The sequence below is a fragment of the Tamandua tetradactyla genome, chromosome 1, assembly GCF_023851605.1.
Source record: "Tamandua tetradactyla isolate mTamTet1 chromosome 1, mTamTet1.pri, whole genome shotgun sequence".
In the NCBI taxonomy this organism is placed as follows: Eukaryota; Metazoa; Chordata; class Mammalia; order Pilosa; family Myrmecophagidae; genus Tamandua; species Tamandua tetradactyla.
In genome coordinates this window covers 174,534,029-174,550,639 of record NC_135327.1, presented here as the reverse complement: position 1 = coordinate 174,550,639, position 16,611 = coordinate 174,534,029, and the positions used below count along the sequence as shown (strand labels likewise).

The following is a 16,611-nucleotide window of genomic DNA, read 5'->3' as shown; positions in this document are numbered from 1 at the left end:
AAGTGGATGAGGCCTTCATTCACACTTTTCGCTTCCATTAGTCCATGCGCACAGCCAGGGTTTCGGAGCCAACCTTCCCCTATTGCAGGTTGTTTGTGGCTCTCCAGAGAGTTCAACCCCCATAGGGTCGGAGCAGGCCACAGGGAGTTATAATTCATAGACAAGAAAGGAAAGTTTATGCAGAAAAGTAGAGCAGTCAGAGGGGTAAATAATCAGATATTTCGATTTATGTCTTTGTTTTAGGAATGAGCACTCAAGCTAGTGGGAATATTTTAGAGTAGCAAGCTTTCTGATGAGGCTAAACCTGAGCCTAACAAAGATGTCTCTTTTTCCCTAAGGACCCACTCTGCCTACCTCTTCTCCTGCCATTGGAAGGCACACTGAGTCATCTCAAGGGGCAGATGACTGCGTCCTGTATCGGGCCCTGTGCCAGGTGTATTTATGAGCTCTTTAGGTGTCAGTGGTCATATTTGAGATATTGTTCCCAATAAATGGGTGATCATTATCTTCCTGTACCATGGAGCTTTACAACTGGAATCTGTATTTAGACATGAGCTATTATAGCTTATCTGATCAATATCTACCCTTAAAAAGAAATCCCCCATGTGTAATTCACCAATCCCAATTTCCAGAAGAGGCTTGCTACTGTCAGCTCATGGTGTGTGTGCTGGTGTGTATGTCTAAGTGTAATTAACGGGAAGAAATTTAGGGCTGCTGAACACAGAGAACCGAAAGATTCTTTTCCACCTCAGCAGGCACCTTGTGAGTTTTCATCCTCTTTTTCTCCTAACTTGCATTTCTTTTCAAAACTCCAGCTCTTACTTTTCTTTGGGGGCAGACAGAACAAGCGTAGGGGGAGCCCCCAGCTTTGGTAATTGGCTCACGCCCTCCTTGGAAAGAGAGTCAGTTGCTTCCAGGCTGCCATAGATCAGAGCAGGGCAGAACATGGGTCCTGGATGGCAGGAAGAAAGTGGAGGGAAGGGTTCTTCCTCAAGCAGTCATCTCCCAGTTGACCCTAGCAGAGTTTCTCTTTGGGCCTAACCTCCAGCAACGCTGGGCTAAGCTCCTGCTTAAGATCAGGATTTTTCCCTCTGCATCAGGAATTTGGATTCCGGTGCTGATTTTTCCACTAACTTGACATGTAACTAAAGTAAGCCATTTCACTCTCTAGGCCTCAATTTCCTCTTCTGTTAATTGGGATTGTGGATTTTAAGAACTTGAGTTATTTTTCTTTTCTGAAGTAGCAAATTCTCTGAAATTTGAAAGAGTGACAGTATGATATGTTGCCAGAGAACCCGGAATTGAGTGCCAGCATCACCTCTCTGTTTAACCCTGCCTGCTACCCCAGCTCTGGGTCATAACGGAAGCAGACTGTGTATGGCCTTATCTAGTCATTGGACTACACATGCCTTCCCTGCTAGGAAAGGGCAGTTCCTTGGGGTGGAATCTGAGACCTTTTCATCTCTGTATTCTTGGGGGGTCTTGCCTAGAACTTGGTGCTTAGTAGATACTTCATAAATGTTCTTAAGCAATTTGATAAATGAGGAACTCTAAATAGTGCTATCATCATTTAGTGCCTCAGTTTCCTCTGCTGAATACATGGAGTTCCTATAGCCTAAGGGAAAAAAGTGTGATGGAACGCCTTACAAAAAGCCATGCAAACCCCTAAAATGGATGCACGTAAGTGAATCTCTGATGCCCTCTTCCCAGTATAATGGAAAGGAGGCATGGCCTCCAGCTTTGAAGGTGGAAGCAGGGGGCTCAGGAATCCTCTGGGTAAGACTGGACAAGACTTTTTCCCATTTAGGAAGGACAGAAGAGTTGATCATCTCACAGCTGTCGGGCCTTCTCTCTTTGCTGGAACCCAGGAGTTTCCCATGGAGCAAAAGACCTGGGAAACTCGGTTGTGACTTTTTATTTTCTGTCCTGGAGCTCAGAGATTGCTACCACTGGCCCAGAGCAGGAGGGCAGGTCCCTTTGGAGTTGAAGGACTCAGCTGCATCCATGCTTACTGGTTCACCTGGCTTGCCTTTTTTGGAAATCAGTTCGGGATATTTATAAACAGAGGATGCCTGGGGTAAGAGGGGCAGCCTGTGGCTATGGAAAAGACTCTACCCCAGAGCTAAGCTAATTGGGCCCCAGGGGGATGGACTGGTGACCTTTAGCTCATTAGTGCTACATTCAGACCACTGAGGTCTGGCCTAGTTCTGACCTTTCCTGACTAAAGATTCAATATAAGGTTACTGCAAAGGTGGCGCAAGGGAAGGCCTGGGCTCAAACAGCTTTGGCAAGGAAGATTAGATCAGGGCCGTGCGAGCTGGAATGAGGGGTGCTGTCAGACTCCCGCCCCACCTCATCACCTTGGGCCTACAGGACAGATAGGGATGTGTACCTGGGATGAGCGTTAGTTCCACATCCTGGTAAGAGTGTGTCGTCAGGACCTGGAGTAGAAGGATGTAAGGACGGGGCCAGGGGAGAGCCCCAAATTGTCTCCCAGTTTTGCTTTCTCTCTAGTCCTTCTAAGAGAGTCTCCATAGAGACCACCAGATCTTTGGGTGGCTGCTTTGCTGCTCTGTCTCAGAACCCAGGGAGGCTGCTAGACGAAGGATGCGGGCAGCATTTAAAATCCCCTTACAGTGGAGAGGATAGAGCTTTTCAGAGTGCCAGAGTCTCTGCAGAGTGGGAGCAATTTTCCTGTAATTGGTAAAGTACCCGTAACTGCTCTGTCATTTGTATGTAGCGACACGTAATTGCACGGTAACCTTTGCTGCTGCGGCACGAAGGAAGTGCCGTACGCTATTAGATTGTAATTCGGAGTGTCAGCTCCGCTCCCCAGGCCACCTCCACCACCACCACTAGGCAGGCCCCCGGGGAGGCTGCAGTGGGACCTCTCTGCACCCAGGTCCAGTGGGTCCAGCCCCAGAGGGGAATGCTTGTCACATGCCACTCCCTCCACAGTGTGGTTCCACGGTGCTCTCAGTTAGGAAGGGACTTCGAGAGGGTGATGCAGGCCTGGGGCACTCAAACCTCAGCATGCACCAGCATCACCCAGCTGGTTGTTTGCACACCGGTCCTGAGCTCCAGTCCCCGAGTTTCCTGTTCAGAAGGTCTGGGGTGGGACCTGAGAATTCGCATTTCTCATGAGCTCCCTGTTGATGCTGATGCTGCCGGCCTGGGGACACACTTGACAGGCGCTCAGTCTTCTCCATCTCAGGCCATTCCTCTGCTTCTACATTTGGCTTCCTTGGCCAAATATCTATGTGATTCTGAAAGATCTTTGGGAAGTACCTCCCTTACTCTTCAATCTTTTTTTTTTCTTCTTGATGTTCATAGCGGCTTTATTCATGATAATCCTAACTGGAAACAACCCAAATGCCCATCAGTTGGTAAAGTGATGCACAAATTGTGACACCACACAATGGACTACTACACAGCAAGTTAAAAGGATGAACTACTAATACACGCTGTCACATGGATGAATTTCAAATGTATTGTGCTAAGTGGAAGAAGCCAGGTTCAAAAGACTGCACACCTTACAATTCATTCATATGAAAGTCTTTGCTCTTTAATCTTGATAACACCTCTCTGAGGGAGACGCCCTCAGTTTCCTCTAAGATGCTGAGACTTGCAAAGGTTATCTGACTTGTCTAACCATGGAAAACAATAATAAGAATTAACACTTAACAGAGCACTTACTAAGTGCCGGACATTGTTTTTCATATATCAGACCGCTCTAATCCTCAGTGCAGCCCTACAAAATGCCTCCTGTTATTATCATTCCCATTCTACAAATGACAAACTGAGGAACGGAGAGGTTACATACTTCGCCTGAGGTCAAGCAGTGTTAAGTGGCAGAGCTGTGATGTCAACATATCTGGTTCTCGCTCCACACTGTTAGCCACTGTGAAACCCAGGCTTTTATTTAGTCATGCATCCAATAAATGGATCTTATTCACCTAACTATAAGTCACTAAGCTGAGGGTGCAAAGATGAGTAACCCATGGTCCCTGTCCTTGAGCTGGTGCTTCCTGAAATCCAGTGGATCTCCAGTCCTTGTTTCCACCTCACGAATTCCATGAGACATTTGAGGCAGAGAAAGGGAGATTCACTGCCCTCCTGATAGGGACAGAGGAACCCAGAGGGTACGGACCTGCCTAAGGCTGTGAGGTCTGTAGACAGGTTGCCTGAAGTGGTACCACATAGATTCCTATGCAATGAACTCTTATTTCCTTTCCATGTAAGAAGGAAGTTCCTCTTTAATAAGTAAGTATGCTAAAAATATTTTTTAAAGTTATTCTAAAAAAATTTTTAAAAGATGCAGAAAGAAAATGCCCCAGGGGAAGCTGTTTGAAAGCAGAAGCCAGAAGAGGAGGCCAGCAGAGTCTCTGGGCGACAGCATTCCTCACCCAGGCCCCTTGCTGTGCTAGTGCCACAGAGGAAGGAACTTGCAGGTCCCTGACTTTCTGCCCTTGACAAACCAATGATTTAATGATGCAATTGGTCAAACGTACACTCTCCTTTTGCAGGTGGCTGTTTATTTATTCGCGTGTTTTTGTCCAGCTAAGGCAACCCTGACATCTCAGAAATACAGATTGTGGGGGCTGAGATATGTGCGCTTATGGCAGGGGTGGTGGGAAACCTCCCAGGTGATGGAGGAAACCTGAATGGCATTGGCCTGTCTCTGGATGCCTTAGTTTGGACACTTTTATGCCTTATAACAATAAACTTGTAACTTAATAAATCCCCTGTATAAAAGCAAAAAAACAAAAAAAAGTAAGCATGCAAACCATAACTTGTTTGTGGCTATCTGCAAAGTGATAGGAGGGGAGAGGCGCTGAGCTTTGGGCGTGGCTGGTCTCCTGGTTATGGCTGGCTCCTTTGGCTGCAGCTCTAACCTTGTTCTTAATGGGGTCCAGGAGAGGCCTTGGCCAGGGCAAAGGCAGTCACGCTTCCTTCCCCATTACCCAGGGTGCTCAAGAATCCATGCCTATCCTCCCCTATCGAAGGGTTTTACCAATTAACTTTTCCTTCTAGAGCCCACACTGCCCTGGCGTTTGCTCCCTCTCCCTCCCTCCCTGGGTCTGCAGGTCCTTGGGGACCCTCCCACCCTACTCTGCCTCTAGGTACTCCAGTTCCTCTGGCTGCAGCTCAGAACCGGCTGTGCACATGGCACTTGGAGTGATGTGCTGTGGGCCCAGGCAAGCTAGGACCATTCATTACAGCCGTTTTACCCCTGGCTCTGGGCAGGATCATCATTAGAAATATTAACATGAAATAACATCTCACAGCAGTGAAGTCCTTTCCAGTCCAGTAGGTGTCTTCACACCTGTTATCACACCTAGTCTTCATGACAGTCCTGTCTTGCTGTTTTACAGTCAAGAAAAACAAGGTCCAGAGAACATTAGGGACTTGGGCTGAGTCGTAGAGATGGGAGGCAGCCTGAGTAGCCAGTGAATTTAGTCCTATGTCTTTTTCCACCACCTCAATGTTAAAATCCACCTCTCCCCACTCTGCCACCCCCAGCCTTGAGGAAACTGCGTAAGGCATCTCATGCAACTCTTGGAATCCAGGTCTATCACCTGGGACCCCATTCAGAGGGAGAAACCCCTGGAGAAGCTGAGGGAAAAGCTACTGTTGTCCCATGAACCTGAATGCCACTTTATGAGGTCCAGCTGCATCCTCTGGCTCATTTGAGCCTAATAACAGCACCATGAGCTGGACGATGCTGGGGATAACTGTCAAATTCCAGGGGAGGAGGCTGGAACCCTGCCTCCTACGGGGCCTTGCAGGGAGCTGCCATGAACTGAAGATGAAGTGAAGGCCTGGGATCAGGGTGCCGGCTGGGTTTTCCTAGCTTCCTTCTGGTGACAGCATTGCTGTGCTAGAGCTGCAGAGGAAGGAACTTGCAGGTCTCTGACTTTCTACCCTTGACAAACCAATGATTTAATGATGCAGTTGGTCAAATGTACACTCTCCTTTTGCAGGTGGCTGTTTATTTATTTACTTGTGTTTCGCCCAGCCAAGGCAACTCTGACCTCTCAGAAATACAGATTGTGGGGGCTGAGATATGTGTGCTTGTGGCAGGGGTGGTGGGAAACTGAAAAAAAAAAAAAAAGGACTGCCTTTCCCCCTACCTCTGTTTCCCCTGGTGCACTGTGGACAATCTCAGTCAGCTTCATCTACTTGGAAAATGGATCACTGTGGAATAGGTATGTTTGCTGAGGACAGAGATCCCTGTAGCACAGTTGAGGTCCAGACTCCTTGTAAACCACAGGCAAGATGGTGCAAAGGATGCGAGGATTCCCAGCATGCCTTGGGCTGCCCTTCAAATTCCTGGAGGTTTACTGTACTTACCTCCAGCAGGGAAAGGCGTCATCTTCCCTTTACCTTCTCCGTCCTCTCTTCTGTCTCCCCTTTCAACCTCTTCCACCTGTGTCCTCCCCCATCTCCTCAAATTAGGAAAGCAGGATGGAGATCAGGCTAGACCCCCAAAGCACCTTCTTATACTTGATTCCTACGGATTTGGGCGGGGAGGGTTGTGTTTGGTCTGGCTTGTTCTACCAGACATTGTGAGAGAGGCCGGAGGCCATCAAGGGCATGGAACAGACAGTGGCTCTGCCTGTGGCCCCCAGGACTGTCCTCAAGCCCCCCCACCCCGCCACTCCGACTGCCTCCACCGTGGCCCAGAGAGTAGAGGTCGTGAGAAGCTTTAGATGCTTAGCGTGTTGTCCCGCTGAGGTGAGCAGTGCCCCCTCTCCGATTTCTAAGAGGGAGTGAAGGAGCCCCCTGGGAGCCTGGAAAGCTCAAAGTTGGCCCCTCACACAGCTCTGCTGGCAAGAGCCTGCCTGCTGGTCTCCAGATGCCTTTTCCTTGGCTGGAGTGAAGCCTTTAAAAAAGTGACACCTTGTGTTTTATTTCATTCCTTTCTCTGAAAGTTCCAAAGACGTTTACAGGCATGAGCTCAATAGGCTTTATGGTAGCCCATCAAAAAGCAGGGATTGTTTCCTTCATCTTTATAGAGTGAAAAATAAAAGCATGGAAAGACCAAGTAACTATTCTAAGACCACACAGTTCTTCCAAGAAAGAGTGGGAAACCTAGTATAAGTTCCTAAAGTCTCCAGGAAATCGGTGCCAAACTGAAGCTGCCTGATGGGGAGTGCTGTGGACTTCTTACCAGCCGCTGTTAAGGGCTTCACACCTCCTGTGTACAGCAGGACTCAACTGAGACTCCTCTGCTGGGGTGGGGGATTTGGAGTCATGGTATACAAAAGAAAAAGCCAGAAATGCATTGGGGAAATCTGGCCTGCAGACCTTTCTTCTTAGTTACCTCACTCTTGAAATTATACTTCCTGGAGTCAGAAGCAAGACTCTGGTCAGTGTTTTCACGGGGTGTCCCGGGAATATTCTCTTTAAGGGGATGATAATAGGTATTTTGGTGGAAGAGGGTTTAGGAAATAACAATGTTTGGAAAAGGCTGAGATTATGTTAAATATAACTCTTATTAAAAAGACTTTCTGGACCTTTCTTATAACTAATCATTACTGGTATCTTAGATGGTGTTAGAATATGCCATGTTTCCCATAATTATTTGTCCCAGGGCCCCTGTAATGGTGAAGTATCTCAGGGGGCTTGGGTTCTACAGAAGAGACTTTGGGAGATGTGGTGTGGGTATGACAAGGCCAGTCAGCCTCCTCATCACCGTGCTCTGAAAGGAATATTGAATTAGAGGATTGGGACAGTGAGGCATCACCAGTGACCTGTTAAGTTCCGTTATGTAACATACCTCTGTTGTTTTTTAAAATACTTTTATTGTAAAATCTTAACACACATACAGTCCATACATGATGTATAATCAGTGGCTTATGATATCATCACATAGTTGTGTATTCATTACTATGATCATTTTCAGAACTTTTACATTATTCCAGAAAAAGAAATTAAAAGAAAGAAAAAACTCATACATCGCACACACCTTACTTCTCCTTCTATTGACCACCAGTATTTCAATCTACCCAGTTTTTACCCTTTATCCCCCTCATTATTTCTTTATTTTTTATCCTTATTTTTTAACTCATATCCCATACCCTGGATAAAGGGAGCATCAGATGCAAGGTTTTCACCCTCAACAGTCACATTGTAGAAGTTTTATCTTTATGCAATCATCTTCAAGAATCAAGACTGCTGGAACACAGCTCAACAGTTTCAGGTACTTCCCTCCAGCCACTTCAATACACCATAAACTAATAAGGGATATCTAGATAATGCATAAGAATAATTTCCAGGATAACCTCTCGACTTTGTTTGAAATCTCTCAGCCACAGGAACTTTGTCTCATTTCTCCCTTCTCCTTTTTGGTCAAGAAGTCTTTCTCAATCCATGATGCCAGATCCCAGCTCATCCTGGGAATTCTGTCTCACATTGCCAGGGAGAATTACACTCCTGGGAGTCATGTCCCATGTTGAGGGGGAGGTAGAGGGGGAGGACAGTGAGTTCACTTGCTGAGTTGGCTCAGAGACAGAGGCCACATCTGAGCAACAAAAGAGGTTCTCTGGGGATGATTCTTAGGCATAATTCTAAGTAGGATTAGTTTCTCTTTTGAAGGAACAAGTTTCATAGGGGCAAAATCCAAGATCGAGGGCTCAGCCTTTTGATTTGGTTGTCCCCACTGCTTGTGAGAAAATCAGGAATTCCTCAAAAGGGAAAGTTGAATATTTCTTCCTTTCTCCCCATTCTCCCCAGGGAACTTTGCAAATACTTTTTTATTCACTGCCCAAATTACTCTGGTATATATCGGGGCATCATACTAATCTATACAAACCAACAAGATCTCACACTCTATTCAAGATTGCATATACTTAATGTTGTTCAACTAACCTGACCATGCGAGTTATATTAGGTAATACAAAATACAAATTTTGCAGCAAATAAACGTCTCTTCCTTTGGTGTGTCACAGAAGTTGACGTTTTGAAATATGGACCATATCCTCCTTTACCCTGTATTCTGATTTACCTTTGTCCTATCTGGATCATTTTCATTCATATGGCTAGACGAAGTCTGGTCACTGTATCAACAGTTGCTGTATGGGATAATGCTGACTTTCATAGCTTCAGAGATTTAACTCTGAGTCTCAGATGTCACATAGTTACCAAAGTTTCTGGTAATGACCAGGCTGTATACAAACAGCTCAGTATCTCAGAATTTAGACATAACAGTTCCATTTCCTGAATACATGTGACTGTTGTCAGAGCTTACAGTCTAGGATGCTTTACAAATAGGCCCCCACCTGGTAACCCATACTCTCGACTTCAGTTTTCTGAGTTTGTACATTATAGTTATTCCAGATGAGTGAGGCATGATAATATTTGTCTTTTTTTGTTCTGTTTTTTTTTTCACATGGGCAGGCACCCGGAATCGAACCCGGGTCTCCAGCATGGCAGGTGAGAAATCTGCCTGCTTAGCCACCTTGGCCTGCCCTATTTATCTTTTTTTTTTTCCTGCCATTTCATTCAACATACAGTCTTTAAGGTTCATTCACTTAGTTGCATGCCTCACAACTTCATTCTTTCTTGTGACATGCCTCTGTCTTGATATTCTCAGTCATGCGTTAATGTTTCTAGTCTGCTGTTTTACTCTTTGGGGTCCTCATTAGTGAGACTGCTCAGCTGTGAGTGAGTAGATGTGGAGACCACCTCCATCTAATACCTGAGCATTGCTCTCAGGCCCAGTGCTTTTCAATGGTGCAGCTAACACTGGGCAATCAAAACTACCAAGATGGCGCCTCTCCAGGCCTGGAGGAGGAGCTGAAAGGCTTGGCCTCCCATGCTGAAAAGAGACTCTATGGATCTGGGCTTCTTGTCACAGTCCTGCAGCTACTAACTTAGGTGACCATGGGCAGGGCACTTACTTTCTCTGGAACTTAGTTTTCACATAGAAAAGGAGGTATTTTTACCAGGTTTCTCTAAGGAGCCTGCTGGCCCTCCAGTTCTCTGATTCAATACTTTTGCTAATTTTTTCTCTAATTTTTCTCTCTTTTTATTTTCAGCTCTTAACCATTGACGATAACTTCTGTGGCCTGGATATGAATGCGCCTCTGGGCGTGTCCGAGATGGTGAGGGGCATTCCGGTCTTCACGGAGGACAGGGACCGCATGACCTCTGTCATTGCGTACGTCTATAAGAACCATTCTCTGGCCTTCGTGGGCACCAAAAGTGGCAAGCTGAAGAAGGTAGGATTGAGCTGCAGTCATTAGTGTCATTGTGGAGACACACCTGACACTTTTTAAATACCTTGAACATGGTGGGCGATGATGCAGATTGGCGCTGAGGAGATGTTGTTGTCGAGGTCGCAGATGATAACCTGGTCCCTTCTCTGTCTCCGTGCAGTGTGTTGTTGTGGGAAATCAGACTGCATGAGTGTGTGGATTGGCTTCTTCCCTAGAGCTGGTGTGCACCTGAGCGGGTGCTATGTCTGCCTCACTAGGTAATTCCAAACGGCATAACTGTCTAATTTGGCTTATGCCTAAGGCAAGGATTTTATTAGGACTGTTTGGTTGGGAGAAGGCAGGCAGGGGGAAGGGACGCGCCTGGTCCTCTAGCTCCAGCCTTTCTGGCTGATGCAACCATCTGGAATCCATTCAGGGAAACAGATGGAGGAAAGTTCAGGACCTGTTAGAGTAGTTAACGAAGCTAAGAGCCAAGTCATGGGATGAGGAAACCACGGATGCTGTGGGAGCATAGAAACTGCTAAAGGCAGGGAAGATGGTATGGCTGTGGATGTGTCCTTCCCTAGGAGCTTAAAGTCTCAGGGCCACTCAGCAACCTTAGTCCATCAGCTGTGCTGACAGCGCTCCTTTGTCCAGGAGTGTTTGCTTGTCTCCCTCCATTTAGGCTTCTCCTATCATGAGTTGGAACTGGCCCATACCGTGCCCACCTTAATTGGCTTAAGAGGTTTTTTAAGGCTGTTTTCTGTTGACTGAAAGTGGCACTTCAGTCCTTTCCTAGCGAAATAGTTGCATGTGGAGGTCATGCTTGTCGTATTTAGGCTTCCTTGGAATTCTCTGGACTTCATGGTGATTCAGGCTAAGCACAGAGGCACTGCTTGGTCTGACACTGAGTCTTGATCCCTATTTTTCTGTTTGTTGCATATCTGGGTTTCAGCTCTCGATGTTCAATCTGGAGTACTGTACCTATTCTACCATCCTAGCCTAACGAGGATTTCTGGATTTGAAATTTACATCTCTGTGAACGGGCACTGGATCTGGATTGTGAGAGTTTGGAGGGTGAGAGGCAGTGAACAGAGTGTGTATGTCAGGGCATGTGTGAGGGAAGCAGTTACATGGGTAATATCTGGCGAAGAAAACGTACATTGGTGAATTCACTGGCTCTCTGTAAGGATGATAATACAACACACCACACATCCAGTATTGCTTAGGAAGAGGTAATCACCTAATTTTAATGTACTGCCTTAAGTGTCAAAACTAAAAAATAATTTAACGACTGTCTACGCATCTTTTGGAAATATATTCCATACTTCCCTGCCTTTCTGCAGAGAATATATTAAACGTAATTGAATATTTTCTTGCTGCCTTGCTCTCCTAGTTATGATTATTACTCGTATATTGAACTGAATTTCATGGATGCCCAGAGAAGAGGCTGCAAGCTATCATTGTGTTGTCTCTACCCAACCCTCATCCCTGATTGTTACAGCCTCTGGTTCTTCTTGTAGTGCATATTGTCACTCATCATTTCCAGGTGCTTTCTCAAATCCTGGTGAACTGCAGCTCTTTTTCTTCTCTCTCAGTCTGCAGCTTCCAGCTTTCAATGGGCTTGGAAACCAGATACCCAAACTTGTTGATAAAGTAAGACTAGGTATGCCCTACTAAATGGGCAGGGGAGAAGTACCTAAGCTTTAGGGCAGAGACCTTGTGGATATTTCTGTGGGTTTCTTAGATTGCTCAGTTTTTCACTATGCGTTGACTGGTATGGTTTGCTAGAAAAGGGAATTTTTAATTACCAAAGCCATGATCATACAGGAGTCATAAAATGTAATGTGTGTTGAAATGCTTTGCCTGGTCCAATCAGTGAATGAGCACATATTGAGAGTACATGAACAAGCAAGGCAATTTGCAGGAGTTTTAATTCTTTTCATTAAAGACCCCCAATCTCAATGCACTAGAGAAGTAACTCTCTTGCTCTGAAAGATTTCTGTCTGCTGAATTTCCTACTAGGTGCCAGAGGGTTATTTAATTGCTGGGAAGATCAAGTGGACACGGTATTGTTTTTGTTTTTTTTTTTTTGTCATTGTCTGAACTCATTGGAATATGGTGTCAGTGAAATATTGAGAGTTCAGTGCACTTAACAGAACAGGCAGCTGTTTTTTCTTAGAAAAACAGCCATGCTTCCTGGACAGCAAATATCCCAGATAGTCAACTTGCAAATGCATGCTGAGGGTCACAGGGTGGATTGGAATAAGGGCGGCTGGCTCTTTCACCTGTAGATGACTGTTCCCCGATGGAGAGAGAATAGTGCAGTACAGCTCCTCAAATAGGGGTTGAGGGCATCTCCAGGAGCCTGGACAATTAAGCTGCACAGAAACAACTGTCACAGGGCAGGAAGGGGTAGAGCCTTTGCCTTGAAGTTTCCCCCAAGGTCAGCCAGCAATTCAGTGAAGGACCCCTGACCAGGAGGCTAGGAGCTTTATAAACCACACGTTGGCATTTCCCATCTTTTACTTTGGGGGTTTATATAAGAACAGTTCTATTTCAGCCTCCTGGGACATTACATTTAATTTTCAGAATAATGGTGGAATTGGTGAGGCATAAACATTTCAGAGGCAAGAGCAGAAGGGTCATATGGGGGGAATAAGCTGTTGGCCCTCATGGGGAAAGCCAGGCCATTGGGGCAGCCAAACTTTCTGCTCTACAGGCTGAGAGTGGCAGTCTTTTAATGGTTTTGCTTGAGGCCAGCTACCACTTCTGCAGGCTCAGCACAACCAGCCCAGGGGGATAGTCTAAGCTGGGGAAGGAAGGCTGGGCCACTGAGTCTGTTGCTTGAAATAATAAAAAGCAAAAGTGACCAATCTATTTATTTTTTTCAACAATAGAATTTCACACCACCCCTTGCTTGCTGAGCTCCACTCCCCTTTCCATGTAATAACTCTGAAGTTGCTTTCCCCAGAGGTTATCAGAACTAAATTCACCTTTCAGGCAGAGGCCTAGCCATGAAAAGCTTTGGGGCTGCAGGAGGATTTTGCAGGAAGTTTTTTGAGCTGCTGAAACCAGAGGGTGAGAATAATGGAAATCACACTGTAGCCATAATTACAGAGTTGGCTTTTCTGAGCCCTGTAATCATATCCTATGTGTATCAAGGGCCTTTCGGAATTCTTTGCTGTATGACAAGGGACTCAAAGTGGGGAGTGTGGGCGGGAGGGGACTTGGGGGTTTGCTGATAGTAAGGGAGTTTGTTGTGGGTTTCAGGGGTCTGGGAGCTATACCACAGTTATCCATAGGATGCCCTCAAAATTACTGACTTTTCATTTTGTTTGAAAGGTATGGGTAACCAGCATTTGCAACCTTGCCTCTGATGACCGTAATTTCACTCCTTTAATGCACACATCACATGAGGCAGGGGGAAAGGAGGTGAGGAAAGTGCTAATTTGGATGTCTTTTATGTTTTCTGAAGCATGTGTCTTGTGGATGGCATTGGCAGCCTTTTCCTATGGCGAGTGTTAAAGGCATGTGCTGTCAAGAAACATGGCATATAAATGTTGCAGTCATCAGGCGATGCCTAGGAATTTAGGAATAACACACAGACTTAAAATCTCAATGGCAGGCAAAATTGTAAGGCAAACACCATCTTCATTTGCTTCAAGGTGTCTGGATAAATCTGAAACCCTTTAACCTAAGGTGGGCTTACCAGATCAGTATTGTCTCAGAAGGACAGATTTCTTAGCTTTAATATTTCTACTGGAACCCTCTTTCTCTGCCTCTTGCTTTTCCTTTGGTAAGTGATCATATTTTATAGCTGTTGTTCATCAGTGAACTAGTGCCTGACATTAGTGGGAGCAGCTAATAATCATTATAAGCCAGATTGTCAGAAACTTCCACTTAAGGTGCGATTGTCCCATTCATTTTGTGATTGCATCTTTCCTGGATGTTTTGCTTGGTTAAATTGATCACACCTAAGGTGTGGAGCACTTTGTGGGTATTGGTTAAGCCGAGCTCTGGCTGGCCCTGCTGATAGGCATAGTGGTCCATGTGCACTTAGAAAGAAAGCCATGCCATTCTATAGGAAATGGGTCTAGGGCCAGCGTGGAGAATCAACAGGACCACATAACACAAGAATCATTTTAATTGTGAATTGCCATGCAGATTAACTTAATCTTCCTAATTAATAATTTTTTTCTAGAGACTACTTTAAAATTGATTTGCTTGAGTTCCCTGGGCTCACACCATGGGTCCAGAAGGAGAACTAGCCAGAAGTGGAGTGGTGGCTGAGGGAGATCTACATGGAATTATGTGCCCTTCTGCACACTGGTCCTCAGGAAGGGATGCATGTATGTGTGCATGTGTGTGTGTGAGGGCTTAATAACATTCGAGTCTATGAAACATGTCAAAGAGGATACTGACCAGCTTGGCTGCTTTCCACATCTACTGAGTACAACATGGACAAAAAGCTTAAAGCACAGCAGAAGAGATCAAAGCGAGGTAGGAGAAAAGCCCGGGAGTAAACTGGTTGGCATGAGGCAAAATGGGTCTGAAGGACAGGTTTAGGATCTCCAGGCTGGAAGGACCCATTAGAGAATGACCATTTCTCTTTTCTTGGTTGATGTCAGAGAAAAGTACTCTCTGTGTGTGCATGTGTATGTGCACGTGTGTGTGTGCACATGTGTGTGTGTGTGCACGTGTGCACGCACACACAGTGTTTTAGTCTCAAAGCAATACCAGCTCAGAGATTTGCAGCTCCAGCTTTGCAACTTCCTAAGTGTATCCAGAAATTCTCTGAAAATTCATCTAAAAATTTTAATCCACTTTAAGGAAATAAATGCCTGCCACATAAAGCCCGCCAGTTGGGTGGAGGTCTCACAAAATCAAATAGAGATATGGTGTTGGAACTCCAAATTGATGGGAAATCCTGGGATTAGGGCATGGGGGATGAATGTGTCTGATGCAAGATTTGGTCTGTTAGTTCTGTTGTGTTACGTGTCTCCCAGGCTAGGGCCCCAGCTGGTTTGCATGTGTTTAGGCACAGCAGAAGGGAAAGAGAATGCAAAAGGAACAGTGCCGAGCAATTTCCATAGTGGAACCAGGCGTTTTATTTTGTTTTCTATTGTGGCTTTACATCTTTTACCCCTATATGGATCTTATAGTTTTGCAAGCATTAAGCCTATATGGATCTTATAGTGGGTTCAGTGAGGTGGAGGCTTGAGGTTGAAGGGTTTTTGCCATCTGAGCTTCTACACACAAAAGCACCAGAGGCAGTAGTACTCTTCTCTGACATCAACCAAGAAAAGAGAAATGGTCATTCTCTAATGGGTCCTTCCAGCCTGGAGATCCTAAACCTGTCCTTCAGACCCATTTTGCCTCATGCCAACCAGTTTACTCCCGGGCTTTTCTCCCACCTCGCTTTGATCTCTTCTGCTGTGCTTTAAGCTTTTTGTCCATGTTGTACTCAGTAGATGTGGAGAGCAGCCAAGCTGGTCAGTATCCTCTTTGACATGTTTCATAGACTCGAATGCTATTAAGCCCTCATCCAGCCATCTTCTTAACTGAAGTGCACCCCCCACTGGCCCCATTTCCTTACCCTTTCCTAATGTTCACTGCTCTGCCCTTGTTCTCTGCGTGCCCTTGCACATCCTTTGTGGAATCTCTAGCAGTCACAGAGAGCTGGCCTGAGCAAGCATGGGAAGGGAGCCTCACAACTGAACCTCTATTCCAGCTCCTTTCAAGTCAGCTTGATACCAAACGCTGGGGCAAAGACTCATTCTCCTCCCGACTTCCTCCTGCAACCCACTTTGAGATCCCCAGAACACACTTGCCATTCTGTTTTCCAAGTGATCATTGCTAGTGCACATGATTTAAGGAGATAGTTTCAAATGAGCTTTGCCAATTTGGGATTTATTGATACATGTGCCACTTTTTTGAATCGTATGTGTGTGTATATATACGTTTGAATAGAAAGATCCTGATCATAAATTAAAATGCATTAAAAATGCAAAGACATTAAAATTGATAAAAAGTGCTGCCGAAACAGCCCGAATCATAGAGCACGCTCAGTCAGCTGATACACAAATGTCAGACATGCTGAAGGAATTTATCCAGTGACACATGCAATTGAAGTAAAATATTGTACTTTACAAGAACATATCATTAAGATGAAAACTAGCAGCATATCAGGAGTCTGGCCATGTAACCAAGACAACAAAGAAGGAAAGGATGAAAAGCATGATGTACAAGAGGAAGAAGGAGGGGGCAGCAGACAAGAAGAGGAAGTGGGACCCAAGCTGTAAATGGTCCCCCCTTACTGCTGGGCTGGTGGCTGTTAGACTCTGGATCAAAGGAGAATGCAATCCTTGTGTCAACACCATTGAAAACTCTCAGGGAGGGTGCAGCC

General features: G+C 45.6%; 1 protein-coding gene across 1 annotated transcript in view; it reads left to right on the top strand.

The window, feature by feature from the left end:
- PLXNA4 (plexin A4) overlaps positions 1-16,611 on the top strand; it is a 464,554-nt gene that overhangs the window by 85,762 nt on the left and 362,181 nt on the right. Inside the window, exon 3 of the mRNA XM_077135733.1 lies at positions 10,044-10,226. Coding sequence (XP_076991848.1) covers positions 10,044-10,226 — 183 coding nt within the window. The remainder of the gene's footprint in view (positions 1-10,043; positions 10,227-16,611) is intronic.